The sequence below is a fragment of the Capra hircus genome, chromosome 15 (genome assembly GCF_001704415.2).
Source record: "Capra hircus breed San Clemente chromosome 15, ASM170441v1, whole genome shotgun sequence".
Taxonomy (NCBI): Eukaryota; Metazoa; Chordata; class Mammalia; order Artiodactyla; family Bovidae; genus Capra; species Capra hircus.
In genome coordinates this window covers 8,618,591-8,642,487 of record NC_030822.1, presented here as the reverse complement: position 1 = coordinate 8,642,487, position 23,897 = coordinate 8,618,591, and the positions used below count along the sequence as shown (strand labels likewise).

The window sequence follows — 23,897 nt, the reverse complement described above, 5'->3', positions numbered from 1 at the left end:
GAATAATCATAGCCCTTCATGTCCTACTGCCACACCAGCTTACAAAGCCCAGGCATGGGCCATTGCCCCGCAAACCTCCCCACGAACTGGTAAACTGGGCAGAGACCGGCTTCTTCCCCTCCTTCAAATGTGAGAGCTGAGGGTCAGGCAAACAAGGATGCCTCCCCTTCAGCATACAGAGGGGTCCCTGGGAGACTAACTGCTTGAGTCACCTTTAGGCTAGAAAGCAAGGAAGCACCTATGGCATAGCAAAATCTCGGCCTCCAGCTTGGCTTTATAATTTGTATGTTAGTGCTTTGCTTTGCTTTAAAAAACCCCCAGGCCTTACCTCCTGCAAGTTCTCTCAGCCACTAAGCATTAGAGCTGGGACAGAGACCTGCCTCTCCTGGAAGCCTGTCCTGCACCACTTTTCCCAAGCAGCCGGGTCTCCCCACCCTGACCTCCATGCCCTGGCTGGCCCCTCGCTTTCAGAACAGACCCCGGAAACCCAGATGGCACCAGTGATATCGAGGGGCCGTGATGAGCGCACTGGAGACGCAGGGGCGGCCCCTGATTTCCCTCCGCTGCTTGTCTGCCGTGGAGGCAGGTCCTCTGGGATGATTAGCTGGGGGGGTGCTCCAGCCCCTCGCGGGCCATACACCCCTCTTTGTGCAGGAGCCCTGGCCGGCCACCTGTTGTTAATCTAGCCCTGGTAATCCATTCTGTACTGTGTCAGCAGTTCAAAAGGGCACTGTTAGTATTTTTTGCCGACTTCAATTAACGTGAGATTTCAGAGGCCCCTCTGATCACATTTCATCTGTCACAAGTTAGGAACAAAACAGACAGGTTCCAGTTGAGGGGAGGAAGGAGAAGGAGTTTATTGCAAACAACAGCCAAGCGGACAGTGTGGGCCATACCCAGCCAAGGGCGCTCTGTGAACGCGCAGCGGCACCCACGCTCCACGTGGCCCCTCGCCTGGACCCCGGCGCCCCCTACTCGTCAACACTCCAACAGTCCTCCCCTCCCCCCAAAGATGTAAGTGCAATAACTTACTTTAAAAGGCAAGAACTTTTCTTTTTAATATTTTGCTATAATGTAGTTACATGGTGGTATAGGCAGTAAAACTTTATGGAACCGACCTCCTTTTTTTTATACATTTTTTTTCTGAATTTTTAATGTCTTTTTCATATATATTTTTAATATTCCACCCCAGGCCATTAAGCTAAAGGAAAAGTTGCATTTATACAGGGTTACAATATCTTACAAGGAGAACAGTCATTATTGATTGAGGTTCATGTTCCTTCCAGCACTCAGCTCTCTTTTCAACCCACTGCACACCAGACTATTAGACATTGAAAGCTGTCCTTCAGAATCAGTAGTATAAAGGCCTAGCTCTATCTGTGTAAGTGAAGGGGAAGAAGGGACAGGGCAGGGCAGGTTACCGTCTGGTTGGCCGGAACACCTTTCCTCCCCCTAGCGTCTTTACAGACGTCACATGGGTTCCCCGGGAATTTGAGGAGCTGAGTTTTCCTTGCCTTCCCAGTTTTCTCTTTTGTGGTCATGGATTATTATCCTGGGGGCCTGTTTGCCCAGCCATCCTCACTCCCCGCCAGGCCTGTTGTTGGCTTTGGCACCCGCCAGGCCGTCAAGCGGACTGGAAGCCCCAGCACTGTCCAGCCCAGGGGGAGAAAAGTCGCAGAAGCAGGATTCGTGGTCGTTTGCATGGAGGAGCTCCTCTCGTTGACCCAGCTGGAAGAGGGCAGAGGGGACACTGGCACTGGGCCCGATGTGGCCGCGGCCTCGTGTACCGGGGACCCACCTCACGCTTGTTACCGCCAGTCCCCGGCAGTGTCTTTGAACCAACCTGGCCGCCATGCTTCCCCACCCTGGGGGCGTGGCGGTGAGAGACAAGAATCAAGTATAGTGGGAAGAATTCAAGGAAAGTTCCAAAGCCCGTGTCCTCCAAGTGCCGTCGAAGACTCAGGGACAAGCCTCTCCATGAGTCCCCGGAGCCCTCTCTCCCCACGCTGCCCTGGGAGCAGCGACGGCATCTGAGGATGGTAGCAGCACCTTAGTGTCAAGCCTTGGGCGCCGAGTCTGGTTCCCAGCAGGATTCAGGGGGCTGGCAGCGTGAGGAGGCTGCCCAGGGGGCCTGCCAGCCACCCATTATTTCCGGTTTTGTGTGGCCATCTCTGTTGAGATTTTAGGCAAAAGGCAAAGGAAACCCCACCTCTTTTAGCTTATTTATTGGCTTAACAGTGACCCCCGGAGCCATCCACTCTCCCCTGCACCTGGCTTCACCAGACCGTGCTCCTGAGGATGCCGCCAGCCGAGTCACACCCAAGCTTGCTTTAGCCATCACAGGAGAAGCTGCAGGGTACCTCCCGCCCCAGCAGCTGAGAACGCAGAAGGCCTGGGCCCAGCCCCCAACCCTGGGGAGCTCCACGCAGCATCGATCATCAGAACCCCTCTCTTAGCTCTGCCTCAAGTGAAACGTGGCTCAGAATGATCACCTTCCCCACTGGGGACTGGGGTCATCTCCGCTGTGAAGGGATTGGGCAGGCTAGGTTTCTGATCCCTTCCTGCTCGGTGAGTCTGTGATTGTTAAGAGTGTCAGGCAAGCCCTAGGGGCTAGAACAGGGCAAGGGCAGGCCTAGGGGTGGGCAGCTGCCCGTGCGGAGATGCAGAGGTGTTTTATGCTGACGTTTTAATCCTAAATACTTAGCTGCATTGGTGGGACAGGCGGTCAGTGCCAAAGAGCCTTCTTCTATTGGAAGATTTTTCTTCTCAAGCCTAGGGATGGAATTTGCCTGACTGAGGTCTGGCCCAGGTGGAAAGCAGACACACAGCAGAACTGATAACCAGAGGTCCCTTCCAGAAGGTTCCACTTAAGACCCGTGTCTCTCCCTTCCCTCCCCCTCAGTGTCTATCCTGGTTCTCTCTCTCTGTCTGATTCTCACCCAGGTGAGAACATATCTCCCAGGTCAGAACACATGTCCCAGGTCTTTCCAGCCATGATGGCATTTAAGGAGGAACAGGGGGGATTGTCTCCAACCTGAAGCCATTTCTTCCTTCCTTTTCCTAGATTTTGGGAGTCTTGGGTTGTTTCAGCCAAGCTTAGAACTAAAAAAGTCTTCCTAAGAGTTATTCCCAGATCCTCAAACATAGAAAACACTTAAAGCTAAGCCTCCAAGAACATTTAATTCAATGCCCAAGATGCTTTTCACTTCGAGAAGATCAACTTTAGAGCTACAATTCCCAAAGAAGTCTGACTCTTACTAGGGGGAGGGTCGAGGCCAGCTCCTTCCATAGTCCTGTTTCCAGAGCACAAGAGGACTTGAGACACAGCTGGAGACGGCCACATCCCCAAAAACCTAAGCAGCTCAAAGGGGGAGGGTCTCACCCCTCCCCACCCACCCAAGAGGCTGTGCTGAGTCCGGGCCCCTGGGCCTGGTAGACCTAGCTCTCCTCACTGACAGGATTGGGGTAGAAGGGAGAAAAAGCAGGCCCTTCTCCTCGGGGATACCTGCAAGGGGGCCTCCCAGCGCTCAAAAGGCCTCCCTGGAGGATGGGTACCTCGTGCCCCAAGCTTAGCTGACCCCTGGGCCCTGGAGCTGAAACTCAAGCTGCAGGCTGCACGTCAGGCGGAAATGGAGTCCCCCCTGAGGAGGCCCCTTCCTGCAGGCAGGGAGATTGGCTTCCAGAAAGCACTGTGTCCAGAACAGAGCAAGTGACCCCAAGGAGCTCAGCCCCACACGAGCCCTCCGGAAGCCAGAACAAGGGGCTGGGGTCACCCGTGCCCCAGGGCAGAATTGCCAGGGCAGGCGCTCTCTGCCCTATGCCCAGAGGACTGCTCAGAAGGCTCTGGGCGGGGGTGGCACTGGAGGCCTCTAATCGGGAAGGCCGTCTGAGGCTGGGCGAGTGTGCCCTCGTCATCTGCCAGACCCCACAGCCTGCTCTGGACCCTCTGGTGCCATGCCCCCAGGCCCTAGCGGCTGTGTCAAGATGCGAGTCCTTCCGCACCAGGACACTGGCCCAGCAGCCCCAGCGAGTGACCAGGATCTTCAGATTCCCCCTGGAGGGACCAGACTGGATGAGGAACAAAGCTACCCAGACCTGCCCCCTGCCACCATCATCCTGCCTGAGGCGGGGCGTCAAGGCAGCTGATGTGTGTGCACGAGCCCCTGCCTTCCCAGGACGCCTCCCTGCAGCCCTCCCAGTTCCTAGAAGCTTGCTTCCAGCACCATGGGGGCCGCGGGCAGCAGGCCTCTTTCCCTGCACTGTTCACCCAGATCCGGAGCCTTGGGGTCCGAAGGGGCCAGCATGGCTGGGTGACGGCGGGCTCCTTTGGCTCCAGCTCCTCTCTCTCTCTGCCCAGCCCCTCCGGGTGCATCCAGCACGGGGGACAGACAGCAGGACGGGGGCTCCTCGCACCCAGGGTAAAGGCGAGGCAGGTGCCCTGGGTCTAGGAGGTTGGAGTCCACAGGCTTTGAGGGAGAGCACAGGAGATGGGATGGCAGAGGCTGACTGGGCCTCCAGACACGGTCACCGGGCTGGTGATCGGGGACCACACAGCAGAGGGAAGGGCGGACGTTGACGGTACCGTAGCCACAGCTGGTCCAGGTGGGAATCTAGCCTCGACTCAATGGTCAAACCGGGCAGGGCGGAGGAGCAGGAGTGGGGAGAAAGGGTCTTCAGCTTATAATGGATGCAAAGCTGCAGAACTCGTGCCACCTGGCTGCCTCCACTGCCTCTGGCCAGGAGCAGGGGCCCAGCCTTGGTGCCCGCTGCCCCCTTCCCTCCCCGCAGTCCCCAGGGGCCTCAGACTTGGGGCGGCTGAAAGTGCTGAGGGTCAGGCCCCTGGGCCCAGGCCAGGTGCCTAAGAGGGGAGTCGAGTGGGGTGCTGGGGGCCTGGGGAGCATGGGTGTGGCCAGTGCCCCAGGGCAGGGGAGGGCGCAGGGATGGGGCGGGGTGGCCCTGTCATGTGGCCCAGGAGATGGCCGCGCTGTGCTCCTTGGCCTTCATGCGGAGGGCCGCGATGCTTGAAGTCTTGCGGTCCGGCTCCCCGTTGAGCTCATAGCCATTGAGGCCTGGGCTGAGGCCCGCGGCTCCAAACAGGCTGCCCATGTGCGTCTGGCCCACGTGGCTGCCAGCCCCCGAGACGCTCAGGAAGTCGGTGACGCCGCTGGCCCCAGAGCCGGGGGGGTGGGCGTGAGGGGACATGCAGGCGGGCACCGGGTCACAGGGTACCACACAGGCCGGCACGGGCGAGGCGGCCCCATTGTTGCCGATCCAGGACGGGTTCTGAATCTGGGGAGAGGGGAGGGAGATGCATCACAGGCTGGCGGGACATGGGGGTGCTTTCCTGTCCCTCACAGGGGAACCCTCTTCACTTACGAACACATCCTGATGATAAACCATTCCTGAGTGTTTACCTGGGAGGCTCTCCACATCTGCCTGGCCATCCAGCCCCCTAGGACCCTTAGGGTTTTATGCTCTGGTTCCTCCGTTCCCAGGTCCAGGGGAGCAGCGGACAGAAACTCCATTTTAAGGCCTGAACTCTGAATTCCATCAAGAGTCCAGTGAAAGGGTTGTCCTGGGGTACGGCTCACCAGCTGAGGGCAGCCCCTGATTTTGTTAACTTATTTGACCACACCACTTGCAGGATCTTAGTTCCCTGACCAGGGATCGAACCTGTGCCCCCTGGAGTCAGAGTCCTAGTCATTGGACCACCAGGGAATTCCCGGCAGCCCCGGATTTTAGACGCAGAGGCATACTCTGTCTCTCCATCCATGGACCCACTTAGGGTCAGCACCTGGGCGTCACCCTGCTCCGGCTCCTCCCCAGGCCTGGTGCACCCTTGTGACTTGATCAATGGGAGGGGACACAAGCTCAGAGAGCTCTGGCATTGGCAATGGGGGCTCTGAAGCTGTCCACTCTGAGAGTGGACGGTCGGGGGGCCTCAGTTCTCTCAGAAGCCAAGGTCAGTAGTGGAGGTCCTAGGGGCCGGTGCCCTTGAGGCTTCAGAAGTAACTCAGGGTCCGAAAGGGCTGCCTCAGGAGGTGGTAAGTGGACGGACAGAGCCAGGCGGGATGCCCACAGGCTCCGGGCTGGGGCAGAGACAGGCGGAGGAGGGGGAAGGTGCTCGGGCAGCGGGTGAGGGGTTGAACTGGACACTTTGTCTTCTGTCTGCGCAGCTAAAATCCTTTCCCCCTCCCCAGCTTCCAGCTCTAGACCCCACTTTCCCCCAGCATTTATGGGGAGGCAGAGCTGGGGACTCAGCCAGAAATGCATCTCTCCTGTGTGATCGGGGGTGGGGGGGTTGGTGGGCAGGATGGGCTGTGAGGAGATGGTGCACCTCTCGGCCACATGAAAGGGCTTCTCAGTGGTCCTGGAGCAGCTTCTGCCAGCCTGCCCCCTGCCCCCACCCCCCAGTGTTTGGAGTACATTCAGAGAAGTTTGTAATAAAAGGAGTGACTAGGGGGCTATGCCCCCAGATGCCATGGGGACTGCAGTGACAAGAACTGCTTGCAGGTTCGGGTGATGGGGACCCCCTCTCTCGAGAGGCCTGGGGAATGTGGTGTGTAGTGCTGCGTGAGAAGAATGAGCATGAGCCCCTCTGGCGTGTGAGCTCGGGCAGCAGAGGTCAAGGCCAGGGAGTCCGGGCTGCAGGTCCATCCTCCAGAGAGAGGAGAGGAAGATATGGGTGGGGTGAGAGCTGATGCAGGTGGTGTGTGTGCAGGAGACCCCCCCCCCACATTCCCCAGCCTCATCCCTGGGCCTGCCCCTGCCCCTGCCCCTGCCATGTGAATCCCCGGAGAGGCAGTGGCAGCACGGGTCCCATTGGGTACCCAGGGGCCATGGGCTATCTCGGCTCCAGGAGAGTGAGGAAAGGGAGGCCTAGGAAAGCCTGTGGCCTGGCTCGCTGCTGGACGGGCCCAGGCTTGGAGCGGAAGGTGGAGGCCACAGCACAAGGAGGCCTGAGAGGGAGGAAGCAGCCACCTCTGCAGGGCAGGTTGAGGGGCGTCAGGACGGCACTCAGCCCCAGACGAATCTCTCCAAGGGTCCCACTACCTGACTTCACCCACATCACTTCCCATCCCTTGACATCCCACTGAGGACCCAAGTGCCACCAGGAAGAGGGACTGACAGACAGCCGTGGAAGAAGATGCTCTGGAAGGGATGGGAAGAGATGGGCCAGACGCCTGGGAGAGCCGCGGCCATACAAGGCAACCTTCCTAAAACCATGTAATTCACAAAGCACTTTTGCACTATCTAACATAGACCTTCCAACAACCTTATGAAAGAGTTTAGGCAGGTGCTTTTTTTTTTTGGCCATATTGTGTGGGATGTGGGATCTTAGTTCCCCGACTAGGGGTTGAACCTGAGGCCCCCTGGCCGTGGAAGCACGGAGTCTTAACCACTGGCCAGGGAAGTCCTGAGGCAGGTGCTTTGAAAATACCCAATTCCTAGGTGAAGAAACTTGAGGCTCAGACGTGTGACTTGCCTGAAGGGAGAAAGCTCTGGAGCTGGGATGACAGCCTAAATCCTGGGTCTCAGAATCCCACGTTCATTCCAGCCTTGCCTCACTCACATCCCCCAACGTCAGGACCCCCTTCTCCTAGGAAACACTCTGGGTGGCTCCCGGTGGCCTGGAGGGCCCCTGGCCTTCAGCATTCCTCAGTTCTGATGCCCGTCACCAAAGGGCCGAAGGAAAAGTCATTCTCAAGCTCCTCCCCCAGTCTCCCCTTCCCTAAAGTCCAGCCAAGGCTGGGTCAACGCTTATGGGGGGCAGAGAGAATTCTGGGCCTCCCACATCCTGGAGACACAGTGCGCTCCTGGAACCTGAAGCGGGGACTTGGAGCCCCGAGCTCTCTCTCCGGGGAAGGTGCTCCTCCTCAGGGCCCCAGAGCAAGCAGCTGCGGGCAGGGACTCACCTGGGCGTAGTTCTCTGCTCGGGTGAGGAGGGGCAGCTCATAGGCTGTGGAGAAGTGGGTCCGAACCTGCTGCATTTGCCCAAAGCGTTCCCTCTTCCTCCACTTGGCCCTCCGGTTCTGGAACCAGACCTGCAGGACAGAGCAGTTGTCGCCGGGGTCAGACCCGGAGCCGGGGCCCCCGTGTTCAGGGCAGCACCAGCCTTGCCCTCGAGCCCCTCCGGCTGTAGTTATAAGGTCAAGACTGTGGGGCTACAGATAACACATCTGCCTTGGTCTCTGTGCTCAAGAGCTGACCATCTGGAAGGATCGACGCTGACAGCCAGGAAGGCAGTTTACACCCCAGTCCTAGGTGCGACGTCAGGCCAAAAGGTTCATTTTCTGAGCTTCAGAACCCAGAGCAGGCAAGTGTCACACGCGCACAGAACACGTCACCAGTCACCTCAGCAGTCAACTAACCAGCCCTGACATGGGGCGGCCCAGTCCTCCGGGGCCACAGGCTACTGAGCAGAATCTGATGACAGCCTTGAAAGCTTCACCAGAGAATCATTCTGGGTGGCAAAGTGGTAAAGAACCCGCCCACCAATGCAGGAGATATAAGACGCCAGTTCGATCCCTGGCCCAGGAAGAGCTCCTGGAGGAGGGCATGGCAACCCACTCCAATATTCTTGCCTGGAGAATCCCATGGACAGAGGAGCCTGGCAGGCTAAGTCCATGGGGTCACAGAGAGTCGGACAAGACTGAGCGACTAAGGACGCACAGAGGATCACACACGTGTGGTTTTTCCATTGTTTTCTGCTTCCTGAATCCCCCCATGCAGCCTTTTGTGCAGAGTCTGGACCCCCTGGGTTACAGCTTCTCTGGGAGACAGGGCTTTAGATGGGCTGTCGGAGGACAGTCAGGGACAGCTTTGTGGAGGGAAGGTGGGGGCTGGAAGGACAGAAATCCAGGCTGAGTTTAGAAATGGCCCGGCCATGCCACCAGCTGGGAGAGGGATGGGAGGGGAAGGATTGCGGAGTCAGATGGTAGCGGCCCTCGAATGCCAGGTGGGAGGGTCACCTTGGTGTCAAGAGAGGAAGCTGCAATTTCGGGCCCCAAGAGCAGCCTGATGCCGGGGAGGAGAGGAGGCCCAGCTGTCACTCAGCACGGGGGTGGCGCATGGGCTTGACCAGGGGACCTCTGGGGGAGTGCGGTCTCTGAGTCAGGTGTATGAGCCGGGGTCTTGTTTATCATACTTAGGAAAAAAATTGAGAACCTTCAAACAAAAGCTGTTGGGCTTAATGGAAGCTTCCTTTGCAGGAGTGCTTCTGGCAGGCTGAGAACTTTCCCAAGGCTCTTGGGCAAGAGCTGGCCTTGGGGTCTGCCACCCCTGCAGGTGACTTGGGGTCTGGGCAGAGGGTGACGGGGACCAGGGAGGATGGGAGAGAGGGCGTGAGCAGGCTTGGCTTCAGGCTGGCTCACAGGCAGGCTCCAGAGCTCCTCAGAGGGAGACTCCTGGCAGCTCGTCGCACACCTGCCTGCTGACTCTGGTGCAGGACACGCCCCTGGCACCACAGCCCAGGGCACGGAGCTTCCTGGGAGGGGGGAGGCGGAGCCAGGCTGGAGGGCTTGGCCCGGCCCCCGCGGGGCAGCACAGAGGCTTCCAGGCCCACGGGCACCCGCTGGACTGCCCCGCGTTTCCACGGGCCTCAGTTTCTGCATCTGGAAACTGGGCCAGCATCTGTGCTGCCGGCTTCCCGGGAGCTGTGCCTCCGAGGGCCGTAGGCGAGCTGGAGGGCAAGTGCTGTCACGGAGTTTTCAGAGGACATCGCCCTGGTTTATTTATAGCTCCCTTCCCGCTGTCTTTTTCCAGAAGAAAGAAGCAAAAAAATAAGGAGTAGGTGTGGCTCTTGTTAGTGTGGGGAGGGAGGGTGAGACTGCACCTTCCCAGCCAGTATACAAGCACCACACACACACACACAACACACACACACCACACATACACACAACACACACACACACCCAAAGGAGGGTGAGACTGCACCTTCCCAGCCAGTATACAAGCATCACACACACACAGACATACAGCACACACACACAACACACACAACACACACACAACACACATACACACCACACACACACATACACATAACACACATACAGCACACATACATAACACACAGCACACATACAACATAACACACACAACACACGCACAACACACGCACATAACACACACACACACACCCCCAAAGGAGGGTGAGACTGCACCTTCCCAGCCAGTATACAAGCACCACACACACACACCACACATACAATGCACACACACACACACACCACACATACAACGCACACACACACACACACCACATACACATAACACACACACACACACACCCCCAAACAACCTCAAGGGAGGGTGAGACTGCACCTTCCCAGCCAGTATACAAGCATCACATACACACACACACAACACACACACAACACACATACACATAACACACACACATCATACACACACACACCACACACCACACATACACATAACACAAACTGCACACATACACAACACACACAACACACAGCACACACAACATACACAACACACACAACACATGTACATACCACACACACACACACACCCCCAAAGGAGGGTGAGACTGCACCTTCCCAGCCAGTATACAAGCACAAGCATCACACACACACACAGACATACAGCACACACACACACAACACACATACACATAACACACACACATCACACATACACACAACACATACCACACATACCCATAACACACACCACACATACACATAACACACAAACAGCGCACATACACAACACACACACAACACACACAGCACACATACAGCACACACACAACATACACACAACACACATACACATAACACACACACACACCCAAACAGCCCCAAGGGAGGGTGAGACTGCACCTTCCCAGCCAGTATACAAGCACAAGCGTCTCACACACACACAAAACACACACACACCCCACACATACACAGCACACACACACAACACACACACACACCCAAGGGAGGGTGAGACTGCACCTTCCCAGCCAGTATACAAGCACGAGCATCACACACACACACACACACACACACACACAACACACACAACACACACACATGTGCAATACACACATGGGCAACACACACACATACACACATCACATACACACATAACACATGCACACACACACACACCCAAGGGAGGGTGAGACTGCACCTTCCCAGCCAGTATACAAGCACGAGCATCACACACACACACACACACACACACACACACACATCCCCAAGTGGCCAGTATCTTTCAGCATCACTGTTTCCCATCTTGACTCTAGTGCAGGAGATTCAGCTCTCCTGTGTCCCCCCCGGAGCTGATCCCCTCCCAGGCTGGGGCCTCAGCCACTGTCCCAGAGCCTCCCGGGGGGTCCCCCTTTCCTCCCAGGGCTCCTGGAGTCCAGGCCCAGGCCGCCCACCGGGAGCCAAGGGCGGATCGGGTCTCCTCTCCGGGCCGCTGAAATGGGATCCCCCTTTATCAGTGGCCTGGAATGGGGGACTGGGGGCAGGATGAGAGAATGAATCAGAGGCGCTTGTTTTCATTTCATGTTTAATTTCCTGCAGGCTTAGCTCAGTCTTTCCGCTCCTTCCTCAGCCTCCCAGGGTTTTCTGGGCAGGGGGGGAGGCCAGGGGGAGGGGAGAAGCCCACTGGAAGCATCTAGATATATGACTGCTTTCTTCAGGGCTGAGGAGAAGCCTAGAAAAAAGTGAGGTTGCCACCGTGGTGGGGGCCTCTCCCTTGAGTCTCTGTGGACTCAGGCCCTATGGTGGGGGCCCCGGGGTCCAGAGGGGTGGACGTGACACACGCAAGTTCGGGCTGGCAAAGGGGGCCTGGGGGTGAGGGGAGGAGCAGAGTTGGGGGAGATGGAATGCCGGCTGGCGGGGGCGGGGGGTGGCGGCGGGCAGAGGCGGGGGAGAGGGGCGACCTGGGTTATCTGGGAAGACAGATGAGCCGGGGGAGAGGCAGCTGGGAGCGCTCGGCCTTTGGGAAGGGAGTGAAGAGGGTCAGGCAGAGGGGTTTCTTTGCAGGTTAAGATGGAGATCGTGGGAGGCGGCACGGCTGTGGGGAGCAGGCCGAGGGGAACAGAACTGCCCACCTCCAGCCCCTTCCTCCCTGGGGCCTCACCCTGCAGACCAGGCTGGAGCTTTTCTGCCCAGATAAGGCTTAAGCTCCGTTAGCCTCCTGGTCTTCACTCTCATCATGCATAAACTTGGGTGGTGGCAGGGGTATCCTCCCAGGCCCCATCCGTGCTCACATTCATGGGCCCCCGAGGCTCAGAGCATCCTCCCGTTTCTGACCCTTGGAGCCCGGGGCGCTGACAACTGCATCCCTAGATGCCCTGGGCCTCAGGCTCTGCAGCTCCTAGGCTTGTCTCCACTGGGCAACCCTGGGCAGGAGAAGGGACCCAGAGGCCCCAGCCTTCCCTTCAGTGCGTCACAGCAGCCCAGGACCACCCCGCTCCTGGCCTACCCTGGCCTGGACACGCTCTGCACGGGCCTCTCCCCAAGGAACCAACTGTCTTGGCGGAGGCCCCCGCTAACCGCAGCCCATCTGGGGCCAGGGCGGGGTGGCCCAAGGCGGGGAGGCCTCTGTCTTATTGTCTTCAGACACCAGCTGCATAGATTGGAATCCCAGACAGCACAGAGAGGCCCCTGCAGCCCCCTGGAGTGGCTCCAAACTCCGGGTTTCTTCCCAGGAAAGGTCCATCTCGGGGGTTGGGGGGGGCCCCATCCCTGTCCCCACTGTCACTCTGCACCAGGCACCTGGCTTCCCATCAGCTGAGTACGGGCCCCCAACAAACCCATCAGAGGCAAGCAGGGGGTTCTATCCCCAATCCCCCCCATCCCCAAGGCACTGCCAGGCGCAACCCAGAGGTCTGACGAACTTGCCAATCCCACCCACTCTGCCTTTATATAAAGTAAAGCCTCAGAACAATTAGGCACGTGTTCCTGGTGAAGCAAACTACAGGAAAAGAAGCACTGGGCTGGAACTCAGGGTCCCTCATTCTTTTCTCAGCACGGCCACCCCATCACCTTTCCTGAGTCACCTGGTCACAGGTGATGGTTTCCTGCCTCTGGGTCTCTTCCTCCTTGTTAGCAAATGAGAGAATGAGGTGGTCCTCTCCAGCACTAGCCTTCTAGAATTCTGTGGTCTTCCCTTGAGATGATAAGACCGGCAGCACATCACAGTTTCTCTTTTTGCTTTGGCAGCTGGGAAGCTCAGCATCAAAATTTGCGCTCAGTGGAATCTATGATCCTTAGCTTAGCCTAAGTCTTTGACATAATTACCTTCCCATTTCATGACATTGTTATTGTTTGAGGATGAAAATAAATATTTTAAGTGTAAGCTGCCCCAGCTCCTTTTTGGAAGTAGGCATAAATGTGTGTGTGTGTGTAGAGAGAACACTCCATCTAAGCTGTATTGTGGTGCCTGAAAAATGCTAAACATGTCAAATGACCCAGTGTCATTTCGTATGTTGTACCAGAAGGATCATCCTAACAATGCTAAGCAAATTCTACTCCTGGGCACTCCTGTCCATTTGTTAGGGACACACATGTGCACACACATGTACACGTGTATACCACACACAGAAAACGGACAGTTTGCTTCACATCAACACAGCACCTACAGGAACGTCCCATAGCCGGCTGCTCTCTCTCCACTGACTCCTTATGCTCCTCTCAAATCCACTGGCTGAGCTGAAGCCAGAGGCTGGGGTTCCTGTCCAGAGTCTGGGGCACCAGAAGTCACATGACTCAGGTGAGAAGGTGGGTGTGAAAAGGTTTCTGGAACCACAGTGAGGCCTCAGCTGCCTGTCTTCCTTCCCCAAACACTCACTGTGAGCTGGAGAGGAATAAGGTGGGAAGCTTGCTTTGGGGAATTTGTGAATAAATGAGCTGACCGTTCAGAGTCCCCTGCCGTTTCTGGATGGCTGTGTATTAACTGGCAACTACTAGTTTCGTTTACACTTTAGCCATTTTAGATGATCTTGTTTCTGGACCATGTTATTAATACAAACATTAAACAGAGACTGATGAGCCTTTTATTGACACCGCAGGGGTTCCCTGGCGGCTCAGATGATAACAACTTGGCCTGCAATGTGGAAGACTTGGGTTCGATCCCTGGGTCAGGAAGATCCCCTGGAGAAGGAAACTGGCTACCCACTCCAGTATTCTTGCCTGGAAGAATCCACGGACAGAGAAGCCTGGCAGGCTACAGTTCACGGGATCTCAAAGAGTCGGACACAACTGAGACATTTTTTTCACTTTAGGAACACCCTACTTTCCTGGTGACTTAGGTGGTAAAGAATCCTCCTGCAATGTAGGAAACCTGGGTTTGATCCCTGGGTTGAAAAACTCCACTGGAGAAGGGAATGGCTACCCACTCTAGTATTCTTGCCTGGAGAATTCCATGGACAGAGGATCCTGGCAGGCTACAGTCCATGGTGTCACAAGAGTCAGGCATAACTGAGAGACTTTCACTTCACTTCAGGAATACTCTGCAGAAGATTCTTTAGTGAAAAAAGGCAAGAAGGGGTACCCTTGGGGTCTGCTGAGTAACAGGGTTCTCAGTCCTGGCACCAAAAGGACCCCAGCTGAGCTGTGCTGCTTTTTTAAAAAGACTCCTCTTTGCTCTTAAGCTGTTGATTTCTATAGCCCACCAGAGAAGGAAAAACTGTTATCTGCAAACACTTGATTTGCTATTTCAACATGGTTTGGGTTGGGAAGGCAGGCTGAACGTGGCATTCATTTAGTGTTACACCGAAGCTTGAGCTTTATCTTGTCATCTATGTTTGGGGTACTTAGAGGACTTTGCATCCTCTGTTTTTTTTCTTTGTTACAATTTCATGCAGGGAGGGGAGACATACCTCTCTGGACAAAGGAGGTCAGTTGGTCCACATATATTTATTTTTTGCCTTTTCTGATCTTAGTTCAGCCTTCTCTAATTGGTGGGAATTATAGTGAAGAACAATCAGATGGTGCCTACCCTCATATTCTAGTGAGAGGAGACAAAGAGATGATATAATTTAAGCCAATCATAAATTCTAAGATAAAATAGGACAATGTGGTAGAAGGTGACCTGGTTTGTTTGTGTTGTGTTAGGCTGAGTTGTGTTGGGTTGGGTTGGGTTGAGCTGTATGGGGTTCCACTGTGGTGCATTGAATTGTGTTTGGTTGTGCTGAGTTCTGTTGAGTTGAGCTGTGTTGGTTTAGGTCGTGATTGGTTGTGTTGAGCTGCACTGGGTTGGGTTCTGCTGGGTTCAGTTGAGCTGTGCTGGGTTTTGTTGTGTTGGGTTATGTGAGTTGTGTTGGGCTGAGCTGTTAGTCTGGGTTATGTTGGTTGTGTTGGGCTGTGTTCGGTTCTGTTGAGTCGAGCTGTGCTGATTTGGGTTATGTTGTGTTGGGCTGTGTTGAGCTGTGTCAAGGCTATGGTTTTTCCAGTGTTCATGTATGGATGTGAGAGTTGGACTGTGAAGAAGGCTGAGTGCTGAAGAATTGATGCTTTTAAACTGTGGTGTTGGAGAAGACTCTTGAGAGTCCCTTGGACTGCAAGGAGATCCAACCAGTCCATTCTGAAGGAGATCAGCCCTGGGATTTCTTTGGAAGGAATGATGCTAAAGCTGAAACTCCAGTACTTTGGCCACCTCATGCAAAGAGTTGACTCACTGGAAAAGACTCTGATGCTGGGAGGGATTGGGGGCAGGAGGAGAAGGGGACGACAGAGGATGAGATGGCTGGATGGCATCACGGACTCGATGGACGTGAGTCTGAGTGAACTCTGAGAGTTGGTGATGGACAGGGAGGCCTGGCATGCTGCGATTCATGGGGTCGCAAAGAGTCGGACATGACTGAGCGACTGAACTGAACTGAGCTGTGTTGGGTTGTATTGAACTCTGTTGAGTTATGTGTTGATTTTGGTTATGATGGGTTGCATGTGTTGTGTTGGGCTGTGGTGGTTTAGACTATGGTGTGTTGTGTTGGGCACTGCTGGCCTGTGTTGAGCTGTGCTGGGTTCTGTTAAGCTGAGCTGTGTTGACTTGAGTTGTATTGTGTTGACTTGTGTTGTGTTGAGCTGAGCTGTGTTGATTTAGGCTATGCTTTTTTGTGCTGGGCTGTGCTGGGCTGTGTTGGGTTGAGCTGTTAGTTTGGGTTATGTTGGTTGTGTTGGGTTGTGTTGAGCTGTGTTGGGTTCTGTTGAGTTGAGCTGTACTGATTTGGGTTATGTTGTGATGTGTTGTGTTCAGCTGTGTTGGGCTGTGTTGGGTTGTATCGAACCCTGTTGATTTATGTGTTGATTTTGGTTATGATGGGTTGTATGTGTTGTGTTGGGCTGAGCTGTGTTGGTTTAGACTATATTGTGTTGTATTGGGCTCTGCTGGCCTGTGTTGAGCTTGCTGGGTTCTGTTAAGCTGAGCTGGGTTGACTTGAGTTGTGTTGTGTTGAGCTGAGCTGTGCTGATTTGGGTTATATTGTGTTGGGCTGTGTTGAGCTGTGTTGGGTTGTATTGAACTCTGTTGAGTTATGTGTTGATTTTGGTTATGATGCGTTGTATGTGTTGTGTTGGGCTCTGCTGGCTTGTGTTGAGCTGTGCTGGGTTCTATTAAGCTGAGCTGTGTTGACTTGAGTTGTGTTGTGTTGTGCTGAGCTGTGCTGGGTGTGCTGGGCTCTGCTGAGCTGAGCTGTGTTGGTTTAGGCTATGCTTATTTGTGTTGTGTTGTGCTGAGCTGTGTTGGGTATGCTGGGCTGTGCTGGGCTGTGTTGGGTGTGCTGGGCTCTGCTGAGCTGAGCTGTGTTGACTTGAGTTGTGTTGTGCTGTGTTGTGCTGGGCTGTGCTGGGTGTGCTGGGCTCTGTTGAGCTGAGCTGTGTTGACTTGAGTTGTGTTGTGTTGTGTTGTGCTGGACTGTGCTGGGTGTGCTGGGCTCTGTTGAGCTGAGCTGTGTTCATTTAGGCTCTGCTTGTTTGGCTGGGCTGTGCTGGGCTGTGTTGGGCTGAGCTGTGTTGGTTTAGACTATGCTGTTTTGTGTTGGGCTCTGCTGGCTTGTGTTGAGCTGTGCTGGGTTCTGTTAAGCTGAGCTGTGTTGACTTGAGTTGTGTTGTGTTGTGCTGAGCTGTGCTGGGTGTGCTGAGCTCTGCTGAGCTGAGCTGTGTTGGTTTAGGCTATGCTTGTTTGTGTTGTGTCGTGCTGAGCTGTGTTGGGTATGCTGGGCTGTGCTGGGCTGTGTTGGGTGTGCTGGGCTCTGTTGAGCTGAGCTGTGTTGACTTGAGTTGTGTTGTGTTGTGCTGGGCTGTGTTGGGTGTGCTGGGCTCTGTTGAGCTGAGCTGTGTTGGTTCAGGCTCTGCTTGTTTGTGCTGGGCTGTGCTGGGCTGTGTTGGTGTAGATTATGGTGTGTTGTGTTGTGTTGAGCTAGGGTGGGCTCTGCTGGCTTGTCTGGGATTAGTGTTTTGGTGGTTGGCTGATGGTAGGGGGCAGTAGTCATGGTGATTGGGAAGACTTCTCAGAGGAGGCATTCTGAGCTGGGACCTGAAAGATGGAGGAGGAGGCAGCCAGCCTGGGCAGAGAGAAGAGTTGGATTGTCTTGGTTTCTGCCCAGGGGGCGCCATGGATGCCTTGTAAGTTCATCCTGTTTCCTTTCTAAGAGGTAGGCCTTCCAGAGCAGAGACCCGTCATCGTCATCACCTCCTTCGCCAGAGAGCCTGGACTCACACACCACACAGAACTCAGCAGCATAGCTGACGGGCTCCCTGCCCCTCCCCTGGGAGCCCCATGCCAGCTCCAACCAGAGCACAAAGCAGGATGGGAACGTGGACAACAGCAGACCTGCTCTGGTATGGCAGGGGCATGGGGGGCGAGCTCCTACACACTCTGGTTATGGCAAGGGGCACCGGGGGCGAGCTCCTACCTGCTCTGGTTACGGCAGGGGCGCGGGGGTGTGAGCTCCTTGAGCCGAGGTGAAGAAAGCCCTGGTGCGCCTGGGGACGGGCAAGCGGCCCTGGCTTGGGCCACCGGCGGAAGGGCCGCCCCGCTCTCCCCGCCTTCCCCGGCGCCCTCACTGACCTGCACGCGGGCCTCGGTGAGGTCGGTCCTCATGGCCAGCTGCTCCCGTGCGTACACGTCGGGGTAGTGGGTCTTCTGGAAGACCTTCTCCAGCTCCTCCAGCTGGTAGCTGGTGAAGGTGGTTCTGTTCCGCCGCTTCTTGCCCTTGTTGCTCTCCGAGTCAGCCTTCTCCAGCGGGCTGGGGAGGTCAGCGCTGGCCCGGTCCTGGGGCCCCTTCACCCCAGCTTCCTTCACACTGAGGTAGCTGCTGTCCATCCCCACCGTGTCAGAGTCGGGTGGCAACTCTGGCTCACCCAGGGAGCTCTCTTTGGCTGAAGGGGGAGGAAACAAAGTCAAAAAAGCAATGGCTGAACCCAGCCTGAGAGGGAGGAGGGATGGGGGAGCCATTCCCTGCTTTTCCCTTCTAGGGGAAGCACTGGATGCAAGGTCTGGAGGCCTGGGTTCTAATGTCACTAACGTGCTGTGTGACCTTGGGTAAGTCCTCTCTGAGCCTCTGAGCCATTAGGTCAGCATGGGCCCCTTTGAGCACCCATGTCCTGTGACTCTGGGCCAGCCAATCTGACCTCTATAACACTTACCCTCCACCCCCGCTGACCCTGGGCTCCTCCCTAGAAGGACTCTCTTTGCCAGAAATTCTCCTTTGGGTGTTGAGGATGTTGACTCAGTCCTTAGGACTCAAGAGCTCAGCCAGCAGCCATGTCTGGCCCAACTGGCCTTAGGGTGAGGAGGAGAGGCTCCTCCTTGCCTGGCCTGGTTCTGTTTGGGGTTCAGCATCCTGGCCCCTCCAGGCGGGGGCTGTGTTTACTAAGGAAATAGGGGGTCCTCCCTGTGACATGCCCAGGATGCTGAGCTGGGGGCCCCAGCAGATTTACACAAAGTTCATGGCCCCGGGGCCCACAGCAACCGCGGTCTAGCAGAAGGGGACTCTGCCGGCTGATTCCTGGACGCTCAGAGCTGGCAAGGACCAGTTAGCCAGTGCAGATCAAGGTGAGAAGACAGAGGGCAGAGGAGGGAGGGCGAGCTCATCCTTGTTCAGATAGCCCCGTCAGAGCCCTGGGCAGACACACTTGCCCCACGGTGGAGGTTAGGGGACAGGCCCTGCAACTGGCCCCAGGGTGTGAGTTCCCCCGTGTCTGACTCCTGAGCTGTGTGCTTGGACCGTTCGCTGAACCGCTCTGTGCCTCAGTCTCCCCCTCTGTGAAACGAGGGCACAGATACTTGGATCTCCCTCATAGGGACTGCCCTGGTGGCTCAGATGGTAAAGCGTCTGCCTACAATGTGGGAGACCCGGGTTCAACCCCTGGGTCAGGAAGATCTCCTGGAGAAGGAAATGGCAACCCACTGTAGTATTCTTGCCTGGAGAATCCCCATGGATGGAGGAGCCTGGTGGGCTACAGTCCATGGGGTCGCAAAGACTCAGACACGACTGAGCGACTTCACTTTCTTTCCTTCTTCTCTTTCAAAGGGTAGCTGTGGGATTAAAACATCTTACAGGTAAAGTTACTCCCGGTTCTGGTCTAGACCTGTGAGCAGCAGAAGAGTCTAGCCCTGGAGGAGTCCTCCCAGTGGGCAGGCCCTCCCTGGAGCCCCGGAGCCCAGGAGCGGGAGTGGATGGGGTGTGAGTCCCTCTCTGAGCCAAGTTCCATTGGGGACTGTGACTTTTATAGAGTGAGATAACATACAGGGTAATAAGACATGTGTGGGGAGCATCTGACAAAGCCTTTCACATGTGAAAGCTCTGATCACAACAAGCATTTGTGGTCGGTGTGGGCTCCCACTACGCTGACCTTCAGTCTCCTCCTCTGGGAATAGATCTGAGCCCCAGGCGTTAGGTGTCAGGACGCTGCCTCTCGCCCCCGTCCCTTGATTCTGACCAGATCCTGGGGCCGAAGCTTCGGATCCGCCCTCCTCCCTGGCCCTCTGCGTTTACTGGGGGCTCTCTTATTGCTGGGAGCTGAGAGGGACAGGTTGCCTCTGTCATTCTCCCCAAGGCAGTGAGGAAAGGGAGAGGAGGTGAATGCTCAGAGCGGGCCTGGAAGCAGCTTCGGGAGGCTGTTCCTGAGGGCCACTGGCAGCATGGGTGCCAGCAGGCTGGGGGGCTGGCCCTTGGGCACCACAGATGACACCCATGTGAGTCCAGGCACACGCAGACCGCCACGGCTTCAGTGACAGCGTCATGCAAACTGCAGCTGGCAGCTGGGCTGAGAGCTTTCAGCAAAGATATTTATCTTCCTGGCAGACAAATACATTTTATGTTTTGGGTTTTTGTTTTTTTTTTTAGAGAAGAAATCCCACCCAGTCTCACCAAAAATAAACATCTCTGTTATGCAACTTCCTGGAGGCCAGACTCGGGGGGCAGGCAGTGGCTGCAGCCCCTGCCCCTTCTGCCCAAGCCCTGCTGCCCAGACCCCATCCCATGACCCCGTGGACCCTTCCCGTATCCTCTGGCATCCAGCCTGGGCTCAGGACCACTCCACACAGCAAAAGGGGCTGGGCTGAGGCAGGGGAAACTCCATGTTATAAACATCGAGGGACGGTAGGGACTAAACTCCTTGTGCTAATTCAGGGGAAACGGAGGCCAGAGAGAGTAAGAAATGTGCCCTAATTAGGGACAGGGTGCAGCCTCTCAGGTCTGGGTCAGTCCTTCACTCCTACCCGGTGGTCTTGGGGTCTTTCCCGGGGAGACAGAGAAGACCAGAAGGAATCTCCAGGGCCTCACGTAATCAAGAGGTGTGGTCTGTGCATCAAGGAGGCAGAGAACCAGTCCCCGAGGATGAGAGTGAGGATGCGGCCCCTGGGAGAAGCCCACCCCCGCTGAGCTGATTCTAGGCTCACTGCGGGTGGAGCTGGCTGAACACCCACTCGTCCAAGTAGAGAAGTTTCCCCACCTCCATCCACCCACTGAAAGGGTAGGAGTGGGGAGACAGCATGGTGTGGGGAGCAGCGTGGGAGACCCCAGGCCCAAGGTGCAGAGATCTGCCTCATCCTGGCTCTCCTGAAGTCTGCCTGTGACTTCAGACAACGCCTTCTAAGTACCAGAGCCTCCTGTGCCAATGGGAGCAGGCAAGCCCTGTCCGCAGCGGGGAGAGCAGGCAGGAATGGCGTCTCGGCCCCATGGGGCAGCCCTCCCGCCTTAGTCTCCAGTGAGACCTTCCCCTTGGGACCTGGAGTGGGGAGAGGTTGGGGGCATACCTGTCCAGGAAAACATCAGCTAACTAGAAAGGCTTCAAGATTTCAAGACGGAAGGGATTCTGGCAAACCGAGGCCTCTCTGGCCCTTGAAGGATGAAACCTTCCAAATCTCAAGTCTTGATTATCAATCATGCTTTAGGTGGCTCAGGCGGTAAAGCATCTGTCTGTAATGCAGGAGACCCGGGTTCGATTCCTGGGTTGGGAAGATCCTCTGGAGAAGGAAATGGTAGCCCACTCTAGTACTCTTGCTTGGAAAGTTCCATGGATGGAGGAGCCTGGTAGTCTATAGGCCATGGGGTCACAAAGAGTCGGACATGACTGAGTGACTTCACTGACTTCACTTTAGGTTCTGAGGCTGGGCCCCTAATTGAGACAGCAAAGGAAAATTCCCCAAGGTTCTGACCCAACCCATTAGAATGACAAGCCAAGGTACTCATTCCCAAAGAGCCAGGCTTGGGGGCATCAGTTCCCACCTCCTGCCACCCTATAAGCATCTGCACCTGGTACTGTCATCGCCCCCAGGACCACTGGAACATCTGTCCATAGGTCCAGCCTGTGACTTTCTCCTGTGGTCTGGCTCATTGGCGCGGGTTCTAAACCTCCATGGGCCTTCCCCAAGGCAGCCCTGCAGACACCTGGAGATGGCTACCATGCCTCTGAGTGTTCCATCCTCCTGAATAAACATAGCTCTCGCTACTGTTCTGTAGGAGGCCTCAGGTTTAACAGGCCCGTGTGAGACAGGTGAACGCCAGGGATGGGATGGGTGGTGGTGCTGGGCCTGGGCAAAGCCAGCAGATCGCTCTCCAACTAGAGGATCCAGAGAGGCTGGGTAGAGACTTGTCACCATGGCCCAAGACCTGGGCCTGGTCAGGACCCAGCTTGCTCCGTAAGGCCCTTTTTTTTGCTGAAAACAGAGGGCCCAAGCCTCAGGCTGAATCATTCCTGAACAAAGGAAACCGCTGACCTCCTTGCTCTCCCTCACTCTTCCTCTGTCCACCTGCCTGGAACGTCCCTTTTTTTCAGCTGACCTCCAAGGTCCAGTCAAGCACCAGCTCCTCCAGGAAGCCTTGCCAGACTGCAGCAATCATACAGACCCCCTCCTTCTAGTTGCTGCCTATGTTTTAATCAAACCCTGAAGGTCCAGCTTCTCGTTAGAGAACCAGTTCCCTGAGGGCTGGAACCTTGGGCCATTTGTCCCTACTCAGCCCAGGATAGGGCCGGCAGGAGGTTACCGAGGAATCAATGGACAATACAAACATTATCGAGCTCTCCCCGCATCCAGCTACCTCTGTGCACTCACTGCCAGTACCTATAGGGTACGTGCAGAGACGTCTGTTGAACAACCGCATCCTCGGAGACAATGGAGAAAGGGGGTGAGGATGCATGAAAGGGCATGCAGGGAGTAGAGCCTCCATCAGAACTGACAGCTGAAACAGGAGGAGGAGGTGAGATCACTGAGGGACAAGAGGGGAAGACAGCAGACCGCAAGGAGGGCAGGAGGAAGGACAGGCAGACACAGACGACGTCTCCACGCAGCGAGCAAGAGGGACACGCTGGGGGAGGCCACAGGAGGAGCACCGAATGGGGGCTCTGGAATTGACATTTCCAGAAACCCGGTGCAGGATCCGCCAGGAACCGGCTCTGCATTTATGGTACTGCCACACCAGGAGACAGGAAAGGCCCCTGGAAACCCCCAGCTAACCCCTTTGCCGGGCGCGCCTTCTTGAGGCCACATGGCATCCGCTGCTGGTATGAAGCTGAACAATGACAGACCTCGCTAGGACCACCTGCCTGCCCAGCTGGCTTCCCCCCATCCTCCTCAGAGGAGCTCCTCCTCATGGTCTCTGGCCCCACCCAGGGCGGGGAGGGACCCCTGGGCGGGCTTTGTCCCAGGCTTTGGGGGCCTAAGACAATGTCTTCACAAGCTGCAGCTTCCCCTGGAATGTCTTGATCCGGAAATACATCCCAGACTACCCAGAGGAATCATGTATTGTGCACAGAGCATCGAGAATCTGGAGTGCCTGCCCCCCAGGAGAGATGCACATCCTTCAGAGACTCCCATGACCACTTCCGATGAGTGGGCAGCATTTGGTTCAAGGCTTATTCTTTATCCGGAGTCACAGACACCCTTGAGCCTGTTCTCCTCCTGGGGAGGAGGCCTCGCCTCTTCTGGGGGCCACCTGGTCTGTGCCGGACAGCCTTGGCTGTTGGATTTTAAGAGATACAAGAAACGGGGGCCTTTCTTCATTCTCTTGCTTGCGTGCTTTAGTCACTCAGTTGTGTCTGATTGTTCGCCCACCAGAGTCCTCTGTCCATGGAATTCCCTAGGCAAAAACACTGGAGTGGGTTGCCATTCCCTCCTCCAGGGATCTTCCCGACCCAAGGATTTAACCCAGGTCTCCTGCATTTCAGGCGGATTCTTTACTGTCCGAGCCACCAGGAAAGCCCCTTCATTCCCTTAGCTTCTATCTACTCATCTTGGTTGAACCCTAGGGTGTTGCTCCAACCTAGTCTAACCTTTTTTTTTTTTTTGACATGAAAGGCCTTGAAAGATTTCCAAAGTTCGCCTTAATTTTTTTTTTCATGACTGTGATTTCAAGAGAATTATTTTTGTGACTGTGATTTAAGGAGAATGAGCTTCTGAAGCCATTTGGGGAGAGGATGCTG

At 55.7% G+C, this 23,897-nt stretch overlaps 1 protein-coding gene across 1 annotated transcript; it reads right to left on the bottom strand.

Annotated features, from left to right (window-relative positions):
* Window positions 242-18,444, bottom strand: ALX4 (ALX homeobox 4). The gene is made up of 3 exons (XM_018059214.1): window positions 18,040-18,444; window positions 7,917-8,045; window positions 242-5,289 (listed from the first exon to the last, which is right to left on the bottom strand). The coding sequence occupies exons 1-3, from the start codon at window positions 18,424-18,426 to the stop codon at window positions 4,960-4,962; spliced, it is 846 nt and encodes a 281-aa protein (XP_017914703.1). The 5' UTR covers window positions 18,427-18,444; the 3' UTR covers window positions 242-4,959.

Excerpts from the sequence above, each read along its gene's own strand:
- ALX4 (XM_018059214.1), bottom strand. The coding sequence starts at position 18,426 with ATGGCTCCCCCATCCCTCCTCCCTCTCAGGCTGGGTTCAGCCATTGCT. Across the intron at positions 8,046-18,039 it reads TCACCGAGGCCCGCGTGCAG|GTCTGGTTCCAGAACCGGAG; the intron begins GTCAGTGAGGGC and ends TCTGTCCTGCAG. Across the intron at positions 5,290-7,916 it reads GAGCAGAGAACTACGCCCAG|ATTCAGAACCCGTCCTGGAT; the intron begins GTGAGTCCCTGC and ends CCCTCTCCCCAG.